At 41.8% G+C, this 18933-nt stretch overlaps 1 protein-coding gene across 1 annotated transcript in view; it reads left to right on the top strand.

The window, feature by feature from the left end:
- thsd7aa (thrombospondin, type I, domain containing 7Aa) overlaps nt 1-18933 on the top strand; it is a 148569-nt gene that overhangs the window by 44597 nt on the left and 85039 nt on the right. The window contains 3 exon segments of the mRNA XM_061664897.1: nt 2634-3759; nt 8889-9137; nt 11453-11634. Coding sequence (XP_061520881.1) covers nt 2634-3759; nt 8889-9137; nt 11453-11634 — 1557 coding nt within the window.

The following is an 18933-nucleotide window of genomic DNA, read 5'->3' as shown; positions in this document are numbered from 1 at the left end:
TGGATACCGAGGCGTTCAATCTGAAAACGGACATTTTATCTTCAGTTCAAGACAACCTTAAATGGAGGTCCACGGTTTGCAGTACTCTTAAACGTCAGTGGGTGGTGCCTTGCGTGCATGTTTGAATATTAAGTAAATAGTTCATTGCTTGTAGCGGTACACTCGCCTGACTTTGGTGCGGGCAGCGTGGGTTCAGTTCCCACTCAGTGATGGTGTGAATGTGAGTGTGAATGGTTGTCTGTCTATATGTGCCCTGTGACTGACTGGCGACCAGTTCAGGGTGTAGTCCGCCTTTTGCCCGAAGCCAGCTGGGATAGGCTCCAGCGTCCCGCGACCCTAACCAGGATAAGCGGTGTTGAAAATGGATGGGTGGATGCATAGTTCATTGCTGTATTTGCGTTCCATTGTTGATCTGTCCCAGCTGGGTCTTCTTGGTCGCTATCTTCAAAAGAAGGAAAGGAGTATTTTGAAGACGGGAATCAAGATTTGATGGAAAGTTGTTAATTAGGTTAAGGTCCTTTTAGTGGCCGTCTCACAGCAGGGTGGCTTGGAAGAATGCAGCTTATCAAGTTGTGGGGGAGTCACTGTGGCACCTCAGTTTGGGGGAGCATGTCCGCTACAACCTCTACCTCGTTTTTGGGTTGGGCCTACGCTACTGTATTTTAAATCTTGGTCGTTGATTATGGTAATTGGAGAGCTGCGAATTTTTTTCGGTGGTACTTAGTGTAAAACGTTTGAGAACCACTGGTCTAATCCGTTAACATGTCACATAGCGTTACGTCATGTTAATGATATTCAAGCACGGTGGGAGCATATTGTTAACACATCACCGTTTCCTTTTATTTGCTGATGCTATCGGTTATGTCCTACATGCTACATTACAAAATACAAAAGAGGAGCTGGCTACAAAATGAATGCGCTTACGTGCACGATGTAGTAGAACGAGGTTGGATATGCTTTCACATGCAAACCAGGTTAGCTTGTGCTTGGAACCTACAGAGAACACCTCTTAGGTCTCGAACCTGTTGATTTGGTCCACACAAACACAAACTTCGTTTGATGTGTTCACACCTGACCAAATGAAGCGTACCAAGGGGGTAAAGGAATTCAAGTTTGATTAAGACAAACTAGTTACATTCAAAGTTAGAATTAATATGCCGCTAATATCCTGTATGGCACTGACAGACTAGGAAATGATCGATGTGTGATGGCAGCTGTGTCACATGTCCAGGGTGGTTTCTTGCATCATGTATTGATCTGTATTCTTCCTAACCTTCTGCTTGCAGCCACAGGTTGATTCAACCTGCTGGTGCTGTTGACATTTTCGCTGCAACTGAGCTTTATTGACTGCATGCCCATGACCATTGTTTCAAATGTCATAAATACAGTACAAAGCAGCTGTCTTAGAGATTTTTGCATGGCTCTGCATCTATCCTATTCAGGTTATGAATTGATGTGTAGCTGTCTGAAAGAAGGTTTAAATCAACAATTTGTTGCTTCATTCCACAGTGCGTGGGAAAGCATCAAATTAAATGATAAATTGAACACCATATAAGTATTTTATTTTCCTACATTAATGCCATTATAGTATTATTCTTTAGAATATTATTTACACAATATCCAAATTAGAATAGGAGCAATATGAGCATTTGATTAATGTGTGTTGCTGCAAAGGAACCCGGCCGGCATAGCAACAGCTAATTATATTGTATGCAAGCAATTCCTCACATCATTAGAGTCTATGCTGCTTTTGCATGGACTGAATTATTCATCTGTGCCTGTGCATATGCTGCACTTTCTAATAGCTGCTTTGTGGTGAAATGTTGTGCTGATGTTTGTCATTACTATTAATAGTGTTCTAATAAAACCATGGAAAGGCAGTAACATATTGAAAGAGACTAATTTAGTAGTAATGGTGCTTGAACATTATTCATACACTTGGAAGCACTCTATTTCAGGTATTTGCTGTAGAACAGCACTGGGCATTTCATTAGAAGCACTTGAGAATCATAGATAATATCTTTAGTGCAGAAATACATCTTAATTCAATGTATTTATTTATTTAGCATCTAAGCTAATAACCACAATAAGGGAGGTCTCAGCAGGAGTGATTTGTGAAAAGCAGACCTAAACATAAAAAAACAAAAGAAACACTGTTGAATGAAATTATCCATTCTCTGCTCGAATTGCTTCCATCTTAAAACCTTTATTAACAGTGTATTGTCAATATTTAAAGTAACATTGGAAAAAAAAATATCATCATGCAACTAAAAACAAGTTAACCACTGTAAATAAGATGGAACAAGTTACTCTTTAACACTTTAGTTAAATAATGAATGAGAAGGGTACCATCAGATTAACCTTCATGCAATGTAAAGTGCTTAAAAAATGTGGCCAGTGGCTTGTGCGTGGCATTGCGACTGCCTGAGCATACCTTACATTTCTCTTTTAACAGAAGAGAGCAGTTTGCCCACCAAATACTGTATTTACTTAGCAAATTCACAATTGATGGGTGGACAGGCACACAGAGACCCATTTAGTTCTATCGAAGCAATTAAAAAGTTGATTTCCCATAATATTTCTCTTTGAAAGCCTACTGCTACATTTCTGAGACATTTTCTGTCCTTTTTCAGGTCCATGGGGTCGATGCATGGGCAGCGAGTGTGGCCCAGGTGGTAGCCAGAGCAGAGCGGTATGGTGTGCTCACTCCGAAGGTTGGACCACTTTACACACGAACTGCGACCAGGCAGAACGGCCAAACAACCAACAAAGCTGCTTTAGAGTGTGTGATTGGCACAAAGACCTGTATGACTGGCAACTGGGTGCATGGAACCAATGTGTTGCTGTGTCACTGCGCAGTTCAGGGGTGCAACGGCCCACTGTGTGCACTCGGGGCGAGGAGGGGATACAGACCCGTGAGGTGGGCTGTGTCCAGAAAGTGAATGGTGAGCCAGCAGAGGATGCAATCTGTGAATACTTTGAACCCAAACCCCGTCTCGAGCAGGCCTGCCTCATCCCTTGTCCTCAGGATTGTGTGTTGTCAGAGTTCAGTCCATGGACACCCTGTTCAAAGACTTGTGGGATGGGCTTGCAGAACAGAATTCGGATTGTTCTTGCACCACCATTATTTGATGGGGCAGCATGTTTAAACCTGACAGAGTTTCAGACATGCCAGCCAGGACCGTGTGAGGGAGAGGAGAGCCTGTTCAGTCTGCGGGTAGGATCTTGGGGGCCCTGCTCTGTGCCAGTCTCAAGACAAGCCAGACAATCTGGCAAACCAGCCAGTGAGAGTGAGAAGCCATCCAAAGAAAGTGATAAACCTCCAAAAGATGAGTCGAAAAAACAATCCAAAAGAGGGGACAAACGGAGCAGAGAGGGTGACAAACAGCTGAAAGAGGGGGACAAGCGGTCCGTACAGGGTGATGAACTTTCCAGAGAGGGAGACAAACCACAAAAATCCAATAGAAAATTTGGCAAGGTGAACAGAAAACCTGACAGACCATCCCGTCAGGCAGACCGCCCCAAACAGCAAAGAAAGGCTAAAAACAAAGAAAAACGAGAAAGAATCAGAGAAAAAGCCCGAGAGAGGTTGAGGGAAAGGGGAAAGGTAAAGGATCCTGAGACCCGAGAGCTCATCAAAAAGAAACGTAACAGGAACCGTCAGAATCGGCCTGGAGCAAAGTTCTGGGATTTGCAAATTGGCTACCAGACAAGAGAAGTCACCTGTGTGCACAAGAGTGGGAGTGTTGAAGCGCTAAGGTAAGAAGGTTTTATTCTACATGAAAAAAAACTCTTCCATAACACCATAATAGAATTTCTCTCAGGTCTCGTGATATTGTTATATTGTTTTGTCGTCCCTTCCCTCATTCATAATCCTTTGTCTCGCTTTTTCTTGACCTTCCGTCCATCTTTGCTGTCTCTGTCATAACCTAACCCATAGGGCTCTATTTTCGTGACAAGCGCAAGTAGTTAGATAGTAGTCATCTTTTTTCCACGTGGTCTTTGTTAGGAGGTGAAATGGCCTCGTTCTGTCTCACAGTACTCGTTCAAGCATTAATAGAGGCCACTGAGCAATGAGCATTACGCCCTTAGAAAATCAAGATTTACACAGTGTATTTCCTTGTCAACGTCAAAGACATTATGCATCATCCGAACTTCAAGCAAATGATGCATTTCACAATCCACTGTCGAATTGATAATGCTTTCAGGTTATAGACTCAGATGATTATATACAGTATTTTGTTATACTCATCCCAAAGACAGACATATATCACTATTCAAAGATGAGAAGAGGCTTAGTTAATGATGACTGCGTTCAAATTGGCCAGAGCGCAGGATGCAGTTTATTTATGGTTGGAGCCATCAAGAGAACCTCTGATATTCTCTTTGACAGATAGGTAGAAAGTAAGCTTGCTTTTACCTCGTGTATCTCCAGTGAAAGGGCATCCAGTCTGTTTTTTTGTTGTTGTTGAGTCCATGATTATTATGACAAAGCTTTTAAAGTTTTTCCAAGTCGTCAAGTACTGCGATTGGCTGGAAACCAGTTCAGAGTGTACCCCACCTCCTGCCCGATGATAGCTGGGATAGGCCCCAGCACGCCCGCGACCCCAGTCAGGAGAAGCGGCTCAGAAAATGGATGGATGGAAGTAGTCAAGTAGTACTGTGAAAATGTCCTGTTGCAGCAGTTCAATCACCTGCTGTGTCAGCGTGACTAACTCCTTGTCTGCTTTCAGCCCTGACTTTCGTGGCAGGAAACAGCGGCGTGTTCCCCAAAAGACGAATTACCGACGTGCAGGTTCCGTGAAAGCGCTAGCTAGTCGGTAGCTGTCTCGCCAGTTCGGTTAGCAACACATAGATACAAAAACAGACGTAAAAGTTAGCTTCGTGATAAAACCTGTGCTTGGTCTGGCTGTCAGTCTGGAGAGCAAACAAACAAATACATGTAACATAAATACTGAAAGCTTGTGTATAAAATTAAGTGACAAAGATGAAAGCAAAGTACATTTTCACTATAATTATAGTTAGTTTTAGTTAGTTTTTCAAATGTAAAATGACGTTTTAGCCAGTTCATATTTTTTTCAAAAACATTCTCGTTTTTATTTTATTTCATTTACAAAAATGTTTTTTTCAATTTTAGTGTTAGTTATTTCATTCGTTTTCATTTACGATAATAACCTTGGTCCAGAATGTCAGGTGGGATAGTTTTCCCCTCTGCGTGACCACACTTGCAGGATCAGCATTTTAGATCAATGTTTACTAATAAAGACACAGTGACCACGTATTCCGATCTTATATTTACATTAAATTCTAGAAATATTTGTTCTCTGCAATGTAGTTATGGATCACATTTGCTAAAACATTAACTTACAGGTGTTTAGACACAAAAGAATCCCACCGCACTAGTCGTCAGTAGCACTGCCTTGCTCATTTCCCCATAGCCTGTCCTGCCCTCTAAGTTATTGCATGCCACCCCGGGTGACCCCCAATCTACAAATGACTGTTGCAACGTTACTTGGGTTGGAATATCTAGACTGTCTCACTATTGTTCTGCTGTGGTTCTCACCCCTAGTCCCCTTCTCCACTCTATCACCCTGTCTGTCCCCTAAAACCCTTTTCTGTCCAGCTCCATTTTCAATAAACATCAGAACAATAAAAACATTTTGAAAATAAGCAGAGGGAGTATTTCAAACTCCCCTGTTGCACAGCCAAACTGTTCCAGCACAAAGGCATAAAGATCCACCATTCTGCAAGGCCATGCAGCTGAACAGGACAGGTTAAAAAAATTAATCAATCAATCAATCAATCAATATTGTTGCCATATAGGTAACTTCCTTTCATAAAGGTTGGTCAGGAGTAACCTATGCTAAAAATCGGATGAAAGGTTGCAATGAGGCACCTTTCCTCAGCATTATTAGAATTGGAGCATGCCTGCGTGGGTTTTCTCCGGGCACTCCGGTTTCCTCCCACATCCCAAAAACATGCATGGTAGGTTGATTGTAGACTAAATTGTCCATAGGTGCGAATGTGAGTGCGAATGGTTGTTTGTAGGTGCCCTGCGATTGGCTGGCAACCAGTTCAGGGTGTACCCCGCCTCCTACCCGATGATAGAGGAGATAGGCTCCAAAATCTAATTATATTGAAAAATTGTTTTAATGTTTTTTTTTTTTATGTATTTTTCCCATTTGGTGATAATACCAATAATCGTGATAATTTTGGTCATGATAATTTTCATATTAACTTTTCATACCATTTTATCTCTAGGTCTTGCTAATAAATTGTGCTAGTTGTAGTACCAACAGTGCAGTTTTTGAGCTATTAAAACACAATTACACAGTTAGTAGAGAAGGAGCCTCAACCTGTACAGTATAATTGTGTGAGCTTGAAGGAGAAATGAGATAAACCCCTTAAAGAGCAAATGGTTTGCACAAACTGCTACAGAACATATTCAGAGGCAAAGGTTTGGAGGAATTGAACTGTTGAGACTAAAACAAATGTAGTCAGCTTTGAGTCCAGAATGGCCCATCAGTGTCTACAAAACAGAGAAGAAAAAAAAGTTCAAAGATTTCAACTGCAGAGACAAAATGCTTGGCAGTACGCGAATGCACACTGATACAATCGAATCTGGTTCTTTTCAGGGCGGATATGCACCTGCGTACCACTTTTGTGCACCCCTGTTAATATGTATTTTATCACATGGCGAACTAGGAATTCTCATGGATAAACATGCATTTAAATTAGAGATGAGCATAATAGCATTTGACCGTTTTTAACCTCTGGGCATTATTCAATAACGGCCATATTCTCTCGTTCGTGCATAAGCCTGTTTTTTCTGCGCCAAGGAGTGCTGACTGTCCAGTAATGACTTTTGACACAACCACCGTGCAAATATGTGTGTGGCGTCACAAAAGGCGTGGGTCGCTACAATTCCTGGATTGTGGTGTTTCCTGAGACGCATGAATGCCATAGAAATCCATTTCGAAAATGTCCAACTTGTCATGAACGGAACAGAGGACAGGACCCAAAATGCACGACTCCAATACAGATGGACAGTTTCAAAAAAGAGAGGTTTAATATACGAGCAGAGGTCGTACACAGCCAGGCAATCCGAAAAGGCAACAGTATCCAAAAAACGTGAGGCAAAGAGGCAAGGTCAAAAATCAGAATAGGGTCTAGTCTTACTATGAGTCGGTGACGTGGAAACAAGGACTGCTGGAACGTGACAACAAGGTACAACGAACTGGCGACCAGGAAGAATGAGACACGAGGTTAAATGCATGGGGTAATTAGGGTAAACGAGGCACAGGTGGGGAAGATGCTCTCAGGAGCAGGTGTGTACGAGTCAGGGGGAAGACAACAACCGGAACACACACCCATGACAACACTTTAAATGTGGAATTAACTCCTGTAGCGGATACGGACGTTAATCGTTGCCAGTGAGACATGTACACCGCTCACGTGACAGGCAAATTTGAAGGAGCATGTGTTTTGTATTGTATATTTAATACATTCAATCGAAGTAATTTAATCACAAGGTCTTGTATGAGTGGATGTTTGGATGGCCAGCAGTCAGGCCATCAAGAGAAAAGCCAGAGCCAGCTGTTGTTGATAAGCGCTGTCCAGCAAACATGCTAGCGCCACACACGCGGGTGAGTCACTCAAACGGATTTCACGACCGACAATGATATTAATTAAATAAAAACAAATGATTCAAAACCTAACCCACCAGGGGCACTTTCAGACAAACTGCAAGCTGCCAGCCGCAATGAAGTGAAAATGGTCCTCGCAGATTGAAAAACAAGTCCGCTGACGATATATATATATATTTTTTTTCTCCTCCCGCCAGTCAATATGATGCACTGTATTATGCTGATGTTCAGCCACGTGGTAGGCAGTGTCTGTGTGCATACAGTATATATGGGCCATGTGTCTCGTGCATCCTGCCAATTACGTGGCCAGCTTTCAAAATTGAATATTGGATGTAAAGTTTGAAGCAAGGATCTTGTTGAATGTTGGATTAAACATGTCCATGAATATATTATTCAGTATAAGAATAATGTAGAGAAAATGTATATATGTATGGTAAAAGAAGCCAAGAACATTTAGGTACAGCCTCAAAGCTGTTACAGTACTTTCTTCGTGTATCTAGATGTCTCTGTGTTGAGTTGTGTCACTGAGTACGAATATCTTACTGTTGTTTTGTTGAATGATCAGACAATCAAGACATAAGGCGACAGATTTGTGCACTTTATATAAGAGGGAATTCTCTGGTTCGGCAATTTAGATGCTTTGTGAAGGTTATTTAATGCTTTTTACGCGCAGCTGTATACTTCTTTTTATTTATTTTATTTTTTATTTTTTTTAAGTTGACTCGTGATCTTGCCAGTTTAACGCTCAAGAATCACAGAAAATGCCTGTTTGAACAATTGCCGCTGTCATATTGACTGCGCCACAGTAATTATTTTAATGAGGAATAGCTGCCGCTGCTGTGTGAATGCATAGTTCGGTCATAGCATGTCCCGCTTCAGTGAGTTATCTCGGAAAGTAGTAGTAGTATATTTTGTCTGTAGGTGTACATATCTGATGATATGATCTACCAGGAAGCCATTGTGAAAGTGGAGATAGAGCATATAATAGAGAAGAACTCCAATGTCATTAGTATGTTCTGAATCATTTTCACATTTAAATGTACTGTAATTGATTGTCATATTTGATCAGCATTGATGCCCACGAGGTCACGTTGGATACATTTAGTGATTTTAAGTCAGTGATGTTGGTCACCTGTCATACAACATTAAGATGTTTGTGAAAATTAATGTGTTTAAACCTAATCTGTATTTGTTCGAGAACAAATATATCTTACGATACTGCTTTGCTTCTGTCATTTCCAGCCTATGCTCCCATGAGTCGTTGCCACTGACCTACCAAGCGTGTGTCGTAACTAAAGACTGCGATGTGACCGACTGGTCTGAATGGTCAACTTGCTCTAAGGAGTGCTATGACCCCAACGGGCCCAAGGGTGAGCAGACCCGCACACGAAAAGTGAGTCAGTTCCCCACCGGAGGAGGAGCTGAGTGCCCTGAGCTGGAGGAGAACCAGCCATGCAGTCCTCAGGGAGAAACCGTGCCACCCTGTATTGTGTAAGTTGCTAGCTTTGTTGAAACTCGCTGTTGAATCAAGGAGGAGGATGAAAAACAAACAAATACAGCACTTCACTCATTTGCTTTCACTTCTCTTGACAGTTCGACCTTGTTCGACACCTGCGCTCTACTGAGTGACATTAGTGTTGGGGAGTAGCTAATTACATGTAACGAGAATATGTAATTTCATTACAAAATATATGGAACTGTAATCCATTAAATTACTGGGAGAAAATGTGTAATCAAATTACAGTTGCTTTTGGAAATTTCCAAGATTACAATTTCAGTTAGAGTTGAAATAGTCACAGAGGAACAATTATTATTATTTTTTTTTCATATCACCAGCCTTGGAAAGCTGATGCTTGTGATTGGCTCTCCCTGGTCATGTTCAATTGTGCCGAAGTCTCAAACATGACATGTTTTTCTAAATACGACCTTGAAAGCGCCAGTTTGTGGTCCTATCTATAAGTTTTTGAAAAGGTTAGAATCTTAGTTAGAGTTTTGAACACATAAAAGTCCATTGAACAATCTTATGGAACGTTCACCTTTCATCTGATTTCTCATATGAAGCCATATTGTCTAAATTGTGCAGATTTGTCATTACGTCAACATGGTTTGGTATGGTGGTTTTCCACATGCTGTACACATATATTGCCCAAAAAAATTTAACAAAATTATGTATCTATGTTAAATCATGTTTTGTTATCAGTTTATTATTTATGTAAAGAACAAAATATGTGGCTATTTCCAAACTAGTGATCTATGGTTTTACTCCACTTTTTAGAAGAACCATCCAAGGGTCCTGTTGATGCATTCATTCCAAATTTGGAAATGTACTCAAAATGTAATCAAATCTCTCCATCCATCCATCCATTTTCTACCGCTTATCTGAGGTCGGGTCACGGGGGCAGTAGCTTTAGCAGGGATGCCCAGACTTCCCTCTCCCCAGCCACTTCATCCATCTCTTCCGGGGGGATCCCGAGGCGTTCCCAGGCCCGCAGAAGGATGTAGTCTCTCCAGCGTGTCCTCTAACCAGTCGCCCACCGTGCCGCCGTGTATAATATATACATATTCATTAAATGTATATATTATATATATAGTAATATATTTTTATTTAGTTGGTAAAATGACTCGAAATGACTCAACTCAAAGTGTAAGATTTGCGACTTGGTTCGGGACTCGCATGTCTCGACTTGGGACTTGAGGGCAAAGACTCGAGACTTACTTGTGACTTGCAAAGCAATGACTTGGTCCCACCTCTGGAATATTAAGGTTAACAAAAGGTTGGCTTGAGAGTGTTTTTTTGTTTTGTTTTTTGTTTTATATGGATAACGCTCATTGAATTGACCATGACACATCAGCAGCAGCCATCAGCATGAATTTTACAGCGTAATTTTGGATAGACAGGAGGTGGAGAGGTATGTGCTCTGACCTTAACAAACACAAGGCTTTCCCTCAGGGCTTTTGTAAGACAGCGGTTATGAGAGATGGGAACCTCGTTCATAAATAGGGACTCTTTCATGGGCGATCTCAAATGAATGCCATTATCAGCAGAAATAGGAGCAGGGTTTACTATTTCTGACCTCAGGGTGGGAGCAGCCATGTATTACTGACTTCTGACTTCGATCAATTCACGAACCAGACACAACTGCTTGAGTGAATCACCACAGCAACAACGTCTTTTCACTTAACTTCAACAAAATGCAGTCTTTCAGCTCTCAGCTGACAATGAAACACAAAAGTGGGAGTCCTGAGGCTTTCTGTAAACATAAATCATGTTAAATAACAAAGAAGCCTAAATAGTTACTTGCCATCTTAGTTTACTGAACACGGGAAGAATGTGTTCTCGAGATGAGGTAAAAAGTACTGAGAGAAATACAATCAATGTTTGCAACCTGTGTGAGACAAGGAGACAACCGCATATACATTTGTTTGACATATGGTATTCTCTTGTTAAAATATATTTTTCTTATAACTACAACAAATAACATTCTGAAAAAAAGCAATTACAAAATTACAAATACTACATTCCATTGTAAGACAATTGAAATACTATGTTAAAACATACACGTTCGACAAAATAATAATCTATCAGTCATATAATTTCATTTGCAGTGAGTCAATAACCAAATGATTTCATATACAATATTCCTGTTTGAGATTTTGGTTGATAAAAACTGTACATTTTTGTTTTGGTCTTTTACCTGATTTGACTTCATCATCTAAATACCTTTCCTTTGACAAATCAACGTTTGTAACTATTCTTACAGGTCTGTCGATCACAGTAACCATCTGTGATCTACATCTTTCCACAGTTACAATTGGAAGACCGCTGAGTGGACGGAGTGCAGGGTGGACGTGCTTCTGAGCCAACAGGACCGTCGCAGAGGAAACCAGACCGGCTTGTGTGGAGGTGGGATTCAGACTCGGGAGGTTTACTGTGTCCTGGCCAGTGCAGATACGCCACCCAATCTCAGTTCTCTCAAGAGCAAAGAAGGTATGCTGCTAGCGTCGTATGATGTCAATTCCACATATTCTATCATGCTTATTCTGTGCAGGCAGGGCAAATTGCATTAATTTTTTTCCTGGACCTTACACTACTTGAATTCATAAGCTGACCAGCAACACCACTGTGACCACTTTCACAATATCATGATATCCGATAGAAGAGCTATATATAATATTCTGCGTTGAGAAAGATCATAATGTTCAGTATCGATTGAGACTGTCAGATATGTATTCATTTGACAATATACAGTCCCATGAAAATGTATTTGCCCCCTTCTCAAATTCTTATATTTTTTTCCATAAGTTCCCCATTTTAATGTTTAAGATCATTGAACAAAGGTAGATATCAGACAAAGATAGCCCAAGTAAAGATACATTTGACATAATTTTAAATGGTGATTTTATTTATTAAGGGGGAAATAACTATTCAATGCTACCTGGCCCTATGTGGAAAAAGTAAATTTCCCCTAAGCCTAATAACTGGTTGGGCAACCTTCAGCAGGCAACCACTGAAATCAAGCCTTTTCTATAACTGGCAATCAGTCTTTCACATCTCTGTGGAAATGTTTTGGCCCACTCATTCTTGCAGAATTGTTTTAATTGAGCAACACTGGAGGGTTTTCAAGCATGAATGGCCTTTTTGAGGTCATGCCACAGCATTTCAATCAGATTCAAGTATTCACTTTGACTGGTACACTCCAAACCCTTCATTTATTTTTAAACCATGCAGAAGTTTACTTGCTGGTGTATTTTGGATCGTTGTCCTGGTGCTCGTTGTGAGCTTCAGCTTGAGGTGACGAACTGATGGCTGAACATTCTCCTTCACGTTTTAGTGGTAAAGAGCAGAATTCATGCTTCTATCAACCACAGCAAGTCATCCAGGTGCTGAAGCAGTACTTTTTCCGAAATGCTGTGTGACATTTATGCCAGATGTAATGAGACACATACCTTCCACTTTCAAACTTTTGTCTTATCAGTACATAGAATATTCTCCCACAAGTCTTGAAAATCATTCTGGGGTTTTTTTCCCCCCCAAGACAAGCCTTTGTTCTTTTTGGTCGGAAGTGGTTTTTCCTTTGGAACTCCATTTTTGCCCAGTCTCTCTTCCTTATTATTGAGTCATTGAACACTGACCTTAACTGAGGCAAAAGAAGCCTCAACCCGGTTTTATTTAAGTGATTTATTTATTGAACAGGTCTGGAGGTAATCAGGCTTAGGTGAGGTCAGTTAAAATGAACTTAGCTTTCTAAAAAATGTGAATAGCCACAGTTAAGTCATGATTTAACAAGGGGGGCAATTCATTTTTCACAAAGGTAAGGTAGCTTTAAATTTATATATATATTTCCCTTAAATGAAATTTTAAAAACTCCATTTTATACTTCCTTGTCTGATATTTACATTTTCTTGACGATCTTAATAATTAAAGTAAGGAAACTGCAAAAAAACTATTTGAGAAGGGGACAAATACTCACTGTATATATTTTTCTCACGAGACACATCTGGGCACACATACAGATAGGGCCAGTGACTGCCAGTCGGGGACCTGGCAGTCATAGTAACGGGAGGGAGGTGGGTTCTCACTTACAGTGGGTATGGAAAGTATTCAGACCCTCTTAAATTTTTCACTCTTTGTTATATTGAAGCCGTTTGCTAAAATCATTTAAGTTCCCCCCCCCCCCCCCCCCCCCCCATTAATGTACACACAGCACCCCATATCGATAGAAAAAAACGGAATTGTTGAAATTTCTGCAGATTTATTAAAAAAGAAAAACTGAAATATCTCACAGTCATACATATTTAGACCCTTTGCTCAGTATTTAGTAGAAGCACCCTTTTGAGCTAATACTTTTTGGGAATGATGCAACGAGTTCTTCACACCTGGATTTGGGGATCCTCTGCCATTCCTCCTTGCAGATCCTCTCCAGTTCTGCCAGGTTGGATGGTGAACGCTGGTGGACAGCCATTTTCAGGTCTCTCCAGAGATGCTCAATTGGGTTTAAGTCCGGCTTTCCTAATGAAGTCCAATCAGTATAATCAAACTCAGCTGGACTCCAATGAAGGTGTAGAACCATCCCAAAGATGATCAGAAGAAATGGAAAGCACCCGAGTTAAATATATGAGTGTCACAGCAAAGGGTCTGAATACTTATGGCTTTGTGATGTGTCAGTTTTTCTTTTTTAATAAATCTGCAAATATTTCAATAATTCCGTTTTTTTTGTGTCAATATGGGGTGCCGTGTGTACATTAATGTGGAAAAAAAATAACAAATGATTTTAGCAAATAGTTGCAATATAACAAAAAAGTGAAAAATTTAAGGACACTCTGAATACTTTCCATACCCACTGTAGCTACATGGCAGCGCTCCTGAGGCCGGGTCCACCCGGGCTGGATGACTGCATGGTGTTGGGGCTCCCCTCTCATGACCCGCGGCTGCACCCTGGGTTCCCCCCGCTTATCATTCCCTTGTCGGGTACCCCTATCCACCCTCCTTTCCAACAAACAAGGGACACCCTCCCGCCCTCGGGCTGGGCAGGGACTGGCTGCATCGTGGGCCCTCCAGGTTGGGGGGGCGTCTGGGGGGGGGGCATGTGGTGCGGTGTGGGGGGAGGGCTTGGCTGGGGGGGGGGGGGGGGGGGGGTTTCACTGGGTCCCTGCGGACTCCACCGGGTGGCCAGTTGTCAGGGCACCTCGGTGGGGCCGGCGGACTGCCCTGTGTCCCTCGGTGTGGGACGTGTCCCTTACACCGGGGCTGCTCTCGGGTGGACCCCTAGGCCCGATCCTGGCCATCGATTGATTGGGTGGGGTCCTCAGCCTCCGTGGTGCAGGAACAGCAATTACGGGTCACTTCTGTCAGTCTTTGTGCATGCGAAACGGTGTCAATTCATTTGCATCTGTCCGCAGGCACACACCCTTGGGACTCTCTTATGAATATATGAATTGCTTGGGTATCCCCCTCACTCACACTCTTTTCCTATAGATTTGTATAATGGACATAGTCAATCCCACCACACTTCAGTTGTACAGCCGGGTTCACGACCCTTGTCCTGCATGCTTCTTCTCCTGTCCTTCTCCTTTTCTATCTTGTCCTCTCCTTCCCTCACAGTGTGTAGCACTACAGCCCCATGCAACACTCATATCTGTTTCATTGTTGTAGATATGTAATGATTTAATTTTCTCATTCCTTTTACAATTAGTCCTTTGTCTTTTGTCTTTGTTTCACTCTCCCCTCTAGAAACTTTGTTCTGTTCGACTGAGCGATTCTGACTCTCAGTAAACATCAATTATAATGCTAAGAAACCACAGCGGCAGCTTAAAAACTCCACTGTGACAGTAAAACTGTTCCGGCATAAAAGGGATACAGATCCTCCATTTTGATTGACCTAACAGCCGAACAGGACAAAAAAAAAAAGAGAAGGGGACAAATAGTTTTTTTACAGCACTGTAGGTATTAATGTGGTTGTTTTCAATCAAGTGGTCATCATGTTGTGGCTGTTTGGTGTTAAACACATACTATTCATACAGTTTAGTATGGTACAACACATAAATAAATATTTAGAATAACAGGCAGCATTAACACTCTGCATCACCAAGAGTGTATATACTTGCCTGTTATACCTCGAAAAACTGAAAAATATTCTTCCCTTTGCAGCTGTATTAGCTTTGACTCTTTGGAGAAACTTTGTAAAAATTTGGGAATGTGTTTGTAGAAATTTATCCAGAAGAGCTTTAAAGCCGCATTTTGAGGTCTTGGTCTTGTCTTTGATTCAACTCCCAAAAGTCTCGGTCTTGTCTCGGTCTCTGACTGACCAGATTGTGGATTTTCCGTCAAGACCACACACTGATCTGCTATTCTTCAACCTCATTAATGTGATAATAAGGAGAAGGAATGGGATGTCAAAAAAACAAAAAATAAACAGCTCAGGACAGGACTTAAACATTCAAATTCAGATAAGCAAATACTTTGATGCCATCCAGGATTCTGACGCATGCGATGCACTTCTCTTTTGGGGCAAAAAACACTCGACAGATTTTCACAACTCCACAAGTTGGCACTGAAAGTTCTTTCAGTTCCTGCCTCTTCTGCACCAGTTGAGAGGAAGAACAAGAATGGCATTATTGTGAGAGCCCACCGTGCACGATTAGGTAACAAAATGTTTCATATGTGTCTTAAATGCAACCAAGCTCTTCTTCAAATCTTCATTTTTTAAATACATACAAGGATTTATTTTGTTGAAAAGAAATCGTCACGATTTGAGATTATTGCATGTGGTCCTTTGAAAGAGTGGCAGATACTGTGATTTTGGCTGTCAAATATATTCAAAAGAAAATGAACATTAAAGAGAAAACTCTTGAACTGTTCAACCTTGTCATGGCTTTTATAATAGATATTTATGGTCTTAGTCTTGTCACGGTCTCAGCTTGTCTCTGTCTTGGTCTTGGTGAGTTCTGGTCTACGGCAAGTCTTGGTCTCGGATACTGTGGTCTTGAGCAGAACGCTAGAGATTTCTGCTTGCAACTGAGTCACTTTCCATCGACGGAACACAGCTCACGTTTCCATTTATATTCCATTCTTCTTTCATTATCACTGTTTGACTTATTGTCACTGTAGCCATATTGTAATAAGGAGTTAGGAAAGAGAAAAATGTTGGGTTTTCCTACATTGCAATAAGATCATTTTCGGGTTTCGGATTGTCATCATGCTTTTCCTCTTTGCCATCTACAGTTCAGAGATCAATTTCAGGGCTTTTGTCTGACTTATAGCCTTATTTTTACTAAAATGTTTGTTCAAGCTCTGAACTTTATATCTGTCAGGGCCAGTGGCAGCTGCAAAAAAATTAACATCGCTGAGCATTTTGTTTGGTGACAGCATGCAAGAGGTAGGAGTTAAAAGCGCCTTCAGCAGCACGTTTTCAAACAAGCTGATAAACTAACATCTGTGAAAGCTGTCTGATGGACAAAAATAGTTCTTCATGAGCTTTTGCATCATATGTTCAGTGTTGTGGGCTACACACGCACACACACGCATATCATCATCTGAACCATAACATCTGTTCATAGTCCCCCCCCCTTCCCCCCCAGCCGCCATGCCTACCCACCCCCGCCCCCAACCCCCGCCGCCGGCTTTCCCAGGCATGTGTGAACCACAGATGACAATTCAAGTGGTTTTCCCCTCATATCAAATCTGAGACTGCACGATTTGAATATGGTAATATGCTTGTAAAAACCATGCAGAGTAGACGGAAGCTGAAAAATGAGCTTTCACCTAAATTGGTGACATTACTGTTTGTACGAATGCTGGAAGTGGCTTGGTAGAATGCCTGTGCATATCCAGTGACACAATAAGTCTCAGTCCATCTGGCAAGGGAGGTTGAACTGGCTTCTCCGACTGAAAATTATTCAGATCATCTGCTTCCTACCATCCACCCACTTTAATCTTTCAGTGTCACATTTCACATTGCCAATTCAGTTAACGGCATTGAGTTTCACACTTTCTATCATTTGCTGCTATAAATATTGCCAGGATGAAAAAGGATACTGTGCCAGCTCCACCTGCAAAGCCAGCCTGCTCAAGTGTGACCATAATAAATGTTATGGAATGTGTTTCTGAGTGGTACTGAGTAGTCTCGTATGGAGATTTCACTTTTCAATGTGCAAAAGAGAAAAAAAAACCACAAAATAAAGAAAATCTCAAATTTGTGGGATACATGGGAAGCATCTTAAAAAAGTAAGCTGCAGTTTTAGATCACATTGGAACTCAATGTGTGAGAGTCAGATGACCAATTGACATTTCTGAATAATTTAGTATCTTGGAAGTGAATGCATTATCCAAATTACCAGATTACATCCATATCCATCAACTGGTTATCTCTAGGACTGAGACATTGGGCACAAGTTATTCTTGGAGTGTCCCTTAAAGGGGAACTAAACCCAAGATGTCAAAACTTTGCATTATACAGTATGTGTGTGTGTGTGTATATATAGACCCCCTTACATTTTTTACTCTTTGTTATATTGCAGCCATTTGATAAAAATGTTTAAGTTTTAAGTTCATTTCTTTCCACATTAATGTACACACAGCAGCCCTTATTGACAGAAGAAAAACGGAATTGTTGAAATGTTTTGCAGATTTATTAAAAAAGAAAAACTGAAATATCATCCATCCATCCATCCATTTTCTTCGCTTCTACTCACTAGGGTCGCGGGCGTGCTGGAGCCTCTCCCAGCTATCATCGGGGAGGAGGCGGGGTACACCCTGAACTGGTTGCCAGCCAATCGCAGGGCACATACAAACAAACAACCATTCGCACTCACAGTCACACCTACGGGCAATTTAGAGTTTTCAATTAACGTGCATGTTTTTGGGATGTGGGAGGAAACCGGAGTGTCCGGAGAAAGCACACGCAGGCACTGGGAGAACATGTAAACTCCGCACAGGCGGGGCCGGGGATTGAACCCCGGTCCTCAGAACTGTGAGGCAGACGCTCTAACCAGTCGTCCACCGTCCCCCCCCTATATTATCAGACCATTTTCAGGTCTTTCCAGAGATGCTCAATTGGCTTTAAGTCCGGGCTCTGGCTGGGCCATTCAAAAACAGTCACGGAGTTGTTCTGAAGCCACTCCTTCGGTATTTTAGCAGTGTGATTAGGGTCATTGTCTTTTTTGAAGGTGAACCAGTCTGAGGTTCTGAGCACTCTGGAGAAGGTTTTCGTCCAGGATATCCCTGTACTTGGCCGCATTCATCTTTTCTTTGATTGCAAGCAGTCTCCCTGTCCCTGCAGCTGAAAAACACCCCCACAGCATGCTGCTGCCACCACCATGCTTCACTGTTGGGACTGTATTGGAAAGGTGATGAGCAGTGCCTAGTTTTCTCCACACATCCCACTTAGAATTAAGGCCAACAGTTTCTAGAAGAAGAAGAATCACCTTTTATTGTCATGAACATGCATGCATGCACACGAAATTTGTTCTCTGCATTTTACCCATCACAGTGAACACATACACGTTAGTGGAACACACTGGAGCAGGGGGCAGCTGAAACGCCCGGGGAGCATCTCGGGGTATCAGTGTCTTGCTCAAGGACACCACAGCCGTGAGTCCGGGGGATGTTGGCGGATGCCTCAACTCAACTCTACTCCAGTTCAACTCCTGTTCCCGTTTTTTCTTCCACTGAGAAAGGTGTGAGTTTAGAGTTAAATACCCCAGGGGCGGAGAGGTAGGAAGAGGGAGTGCCGACTTGGAGAAGACCACGCCCACCAGCCTGAACCTTGTCTACAAATTTGAGTAAATA

The sequence above is a fragment of the Phycodurus eques genome, chromosome 20 (assembly GCF_024500275.1).
Source record: "Phycodurus eques isolate BA_2022a chromosome 20, UOR_Pequ_1.1, whole genome shotgun sequence".
Taxonomy (NCBI): Eukaryota; Metazoa; Chordata; class Actinopteri; order Syngnathiformes; family Syngnathidae; genus Phycodurus; species Phycodurus eques.
Note: the sequence above shows the minus strand (reverse complement) of the source record. Positions and strands in the feature narration are given on the sequence as shown.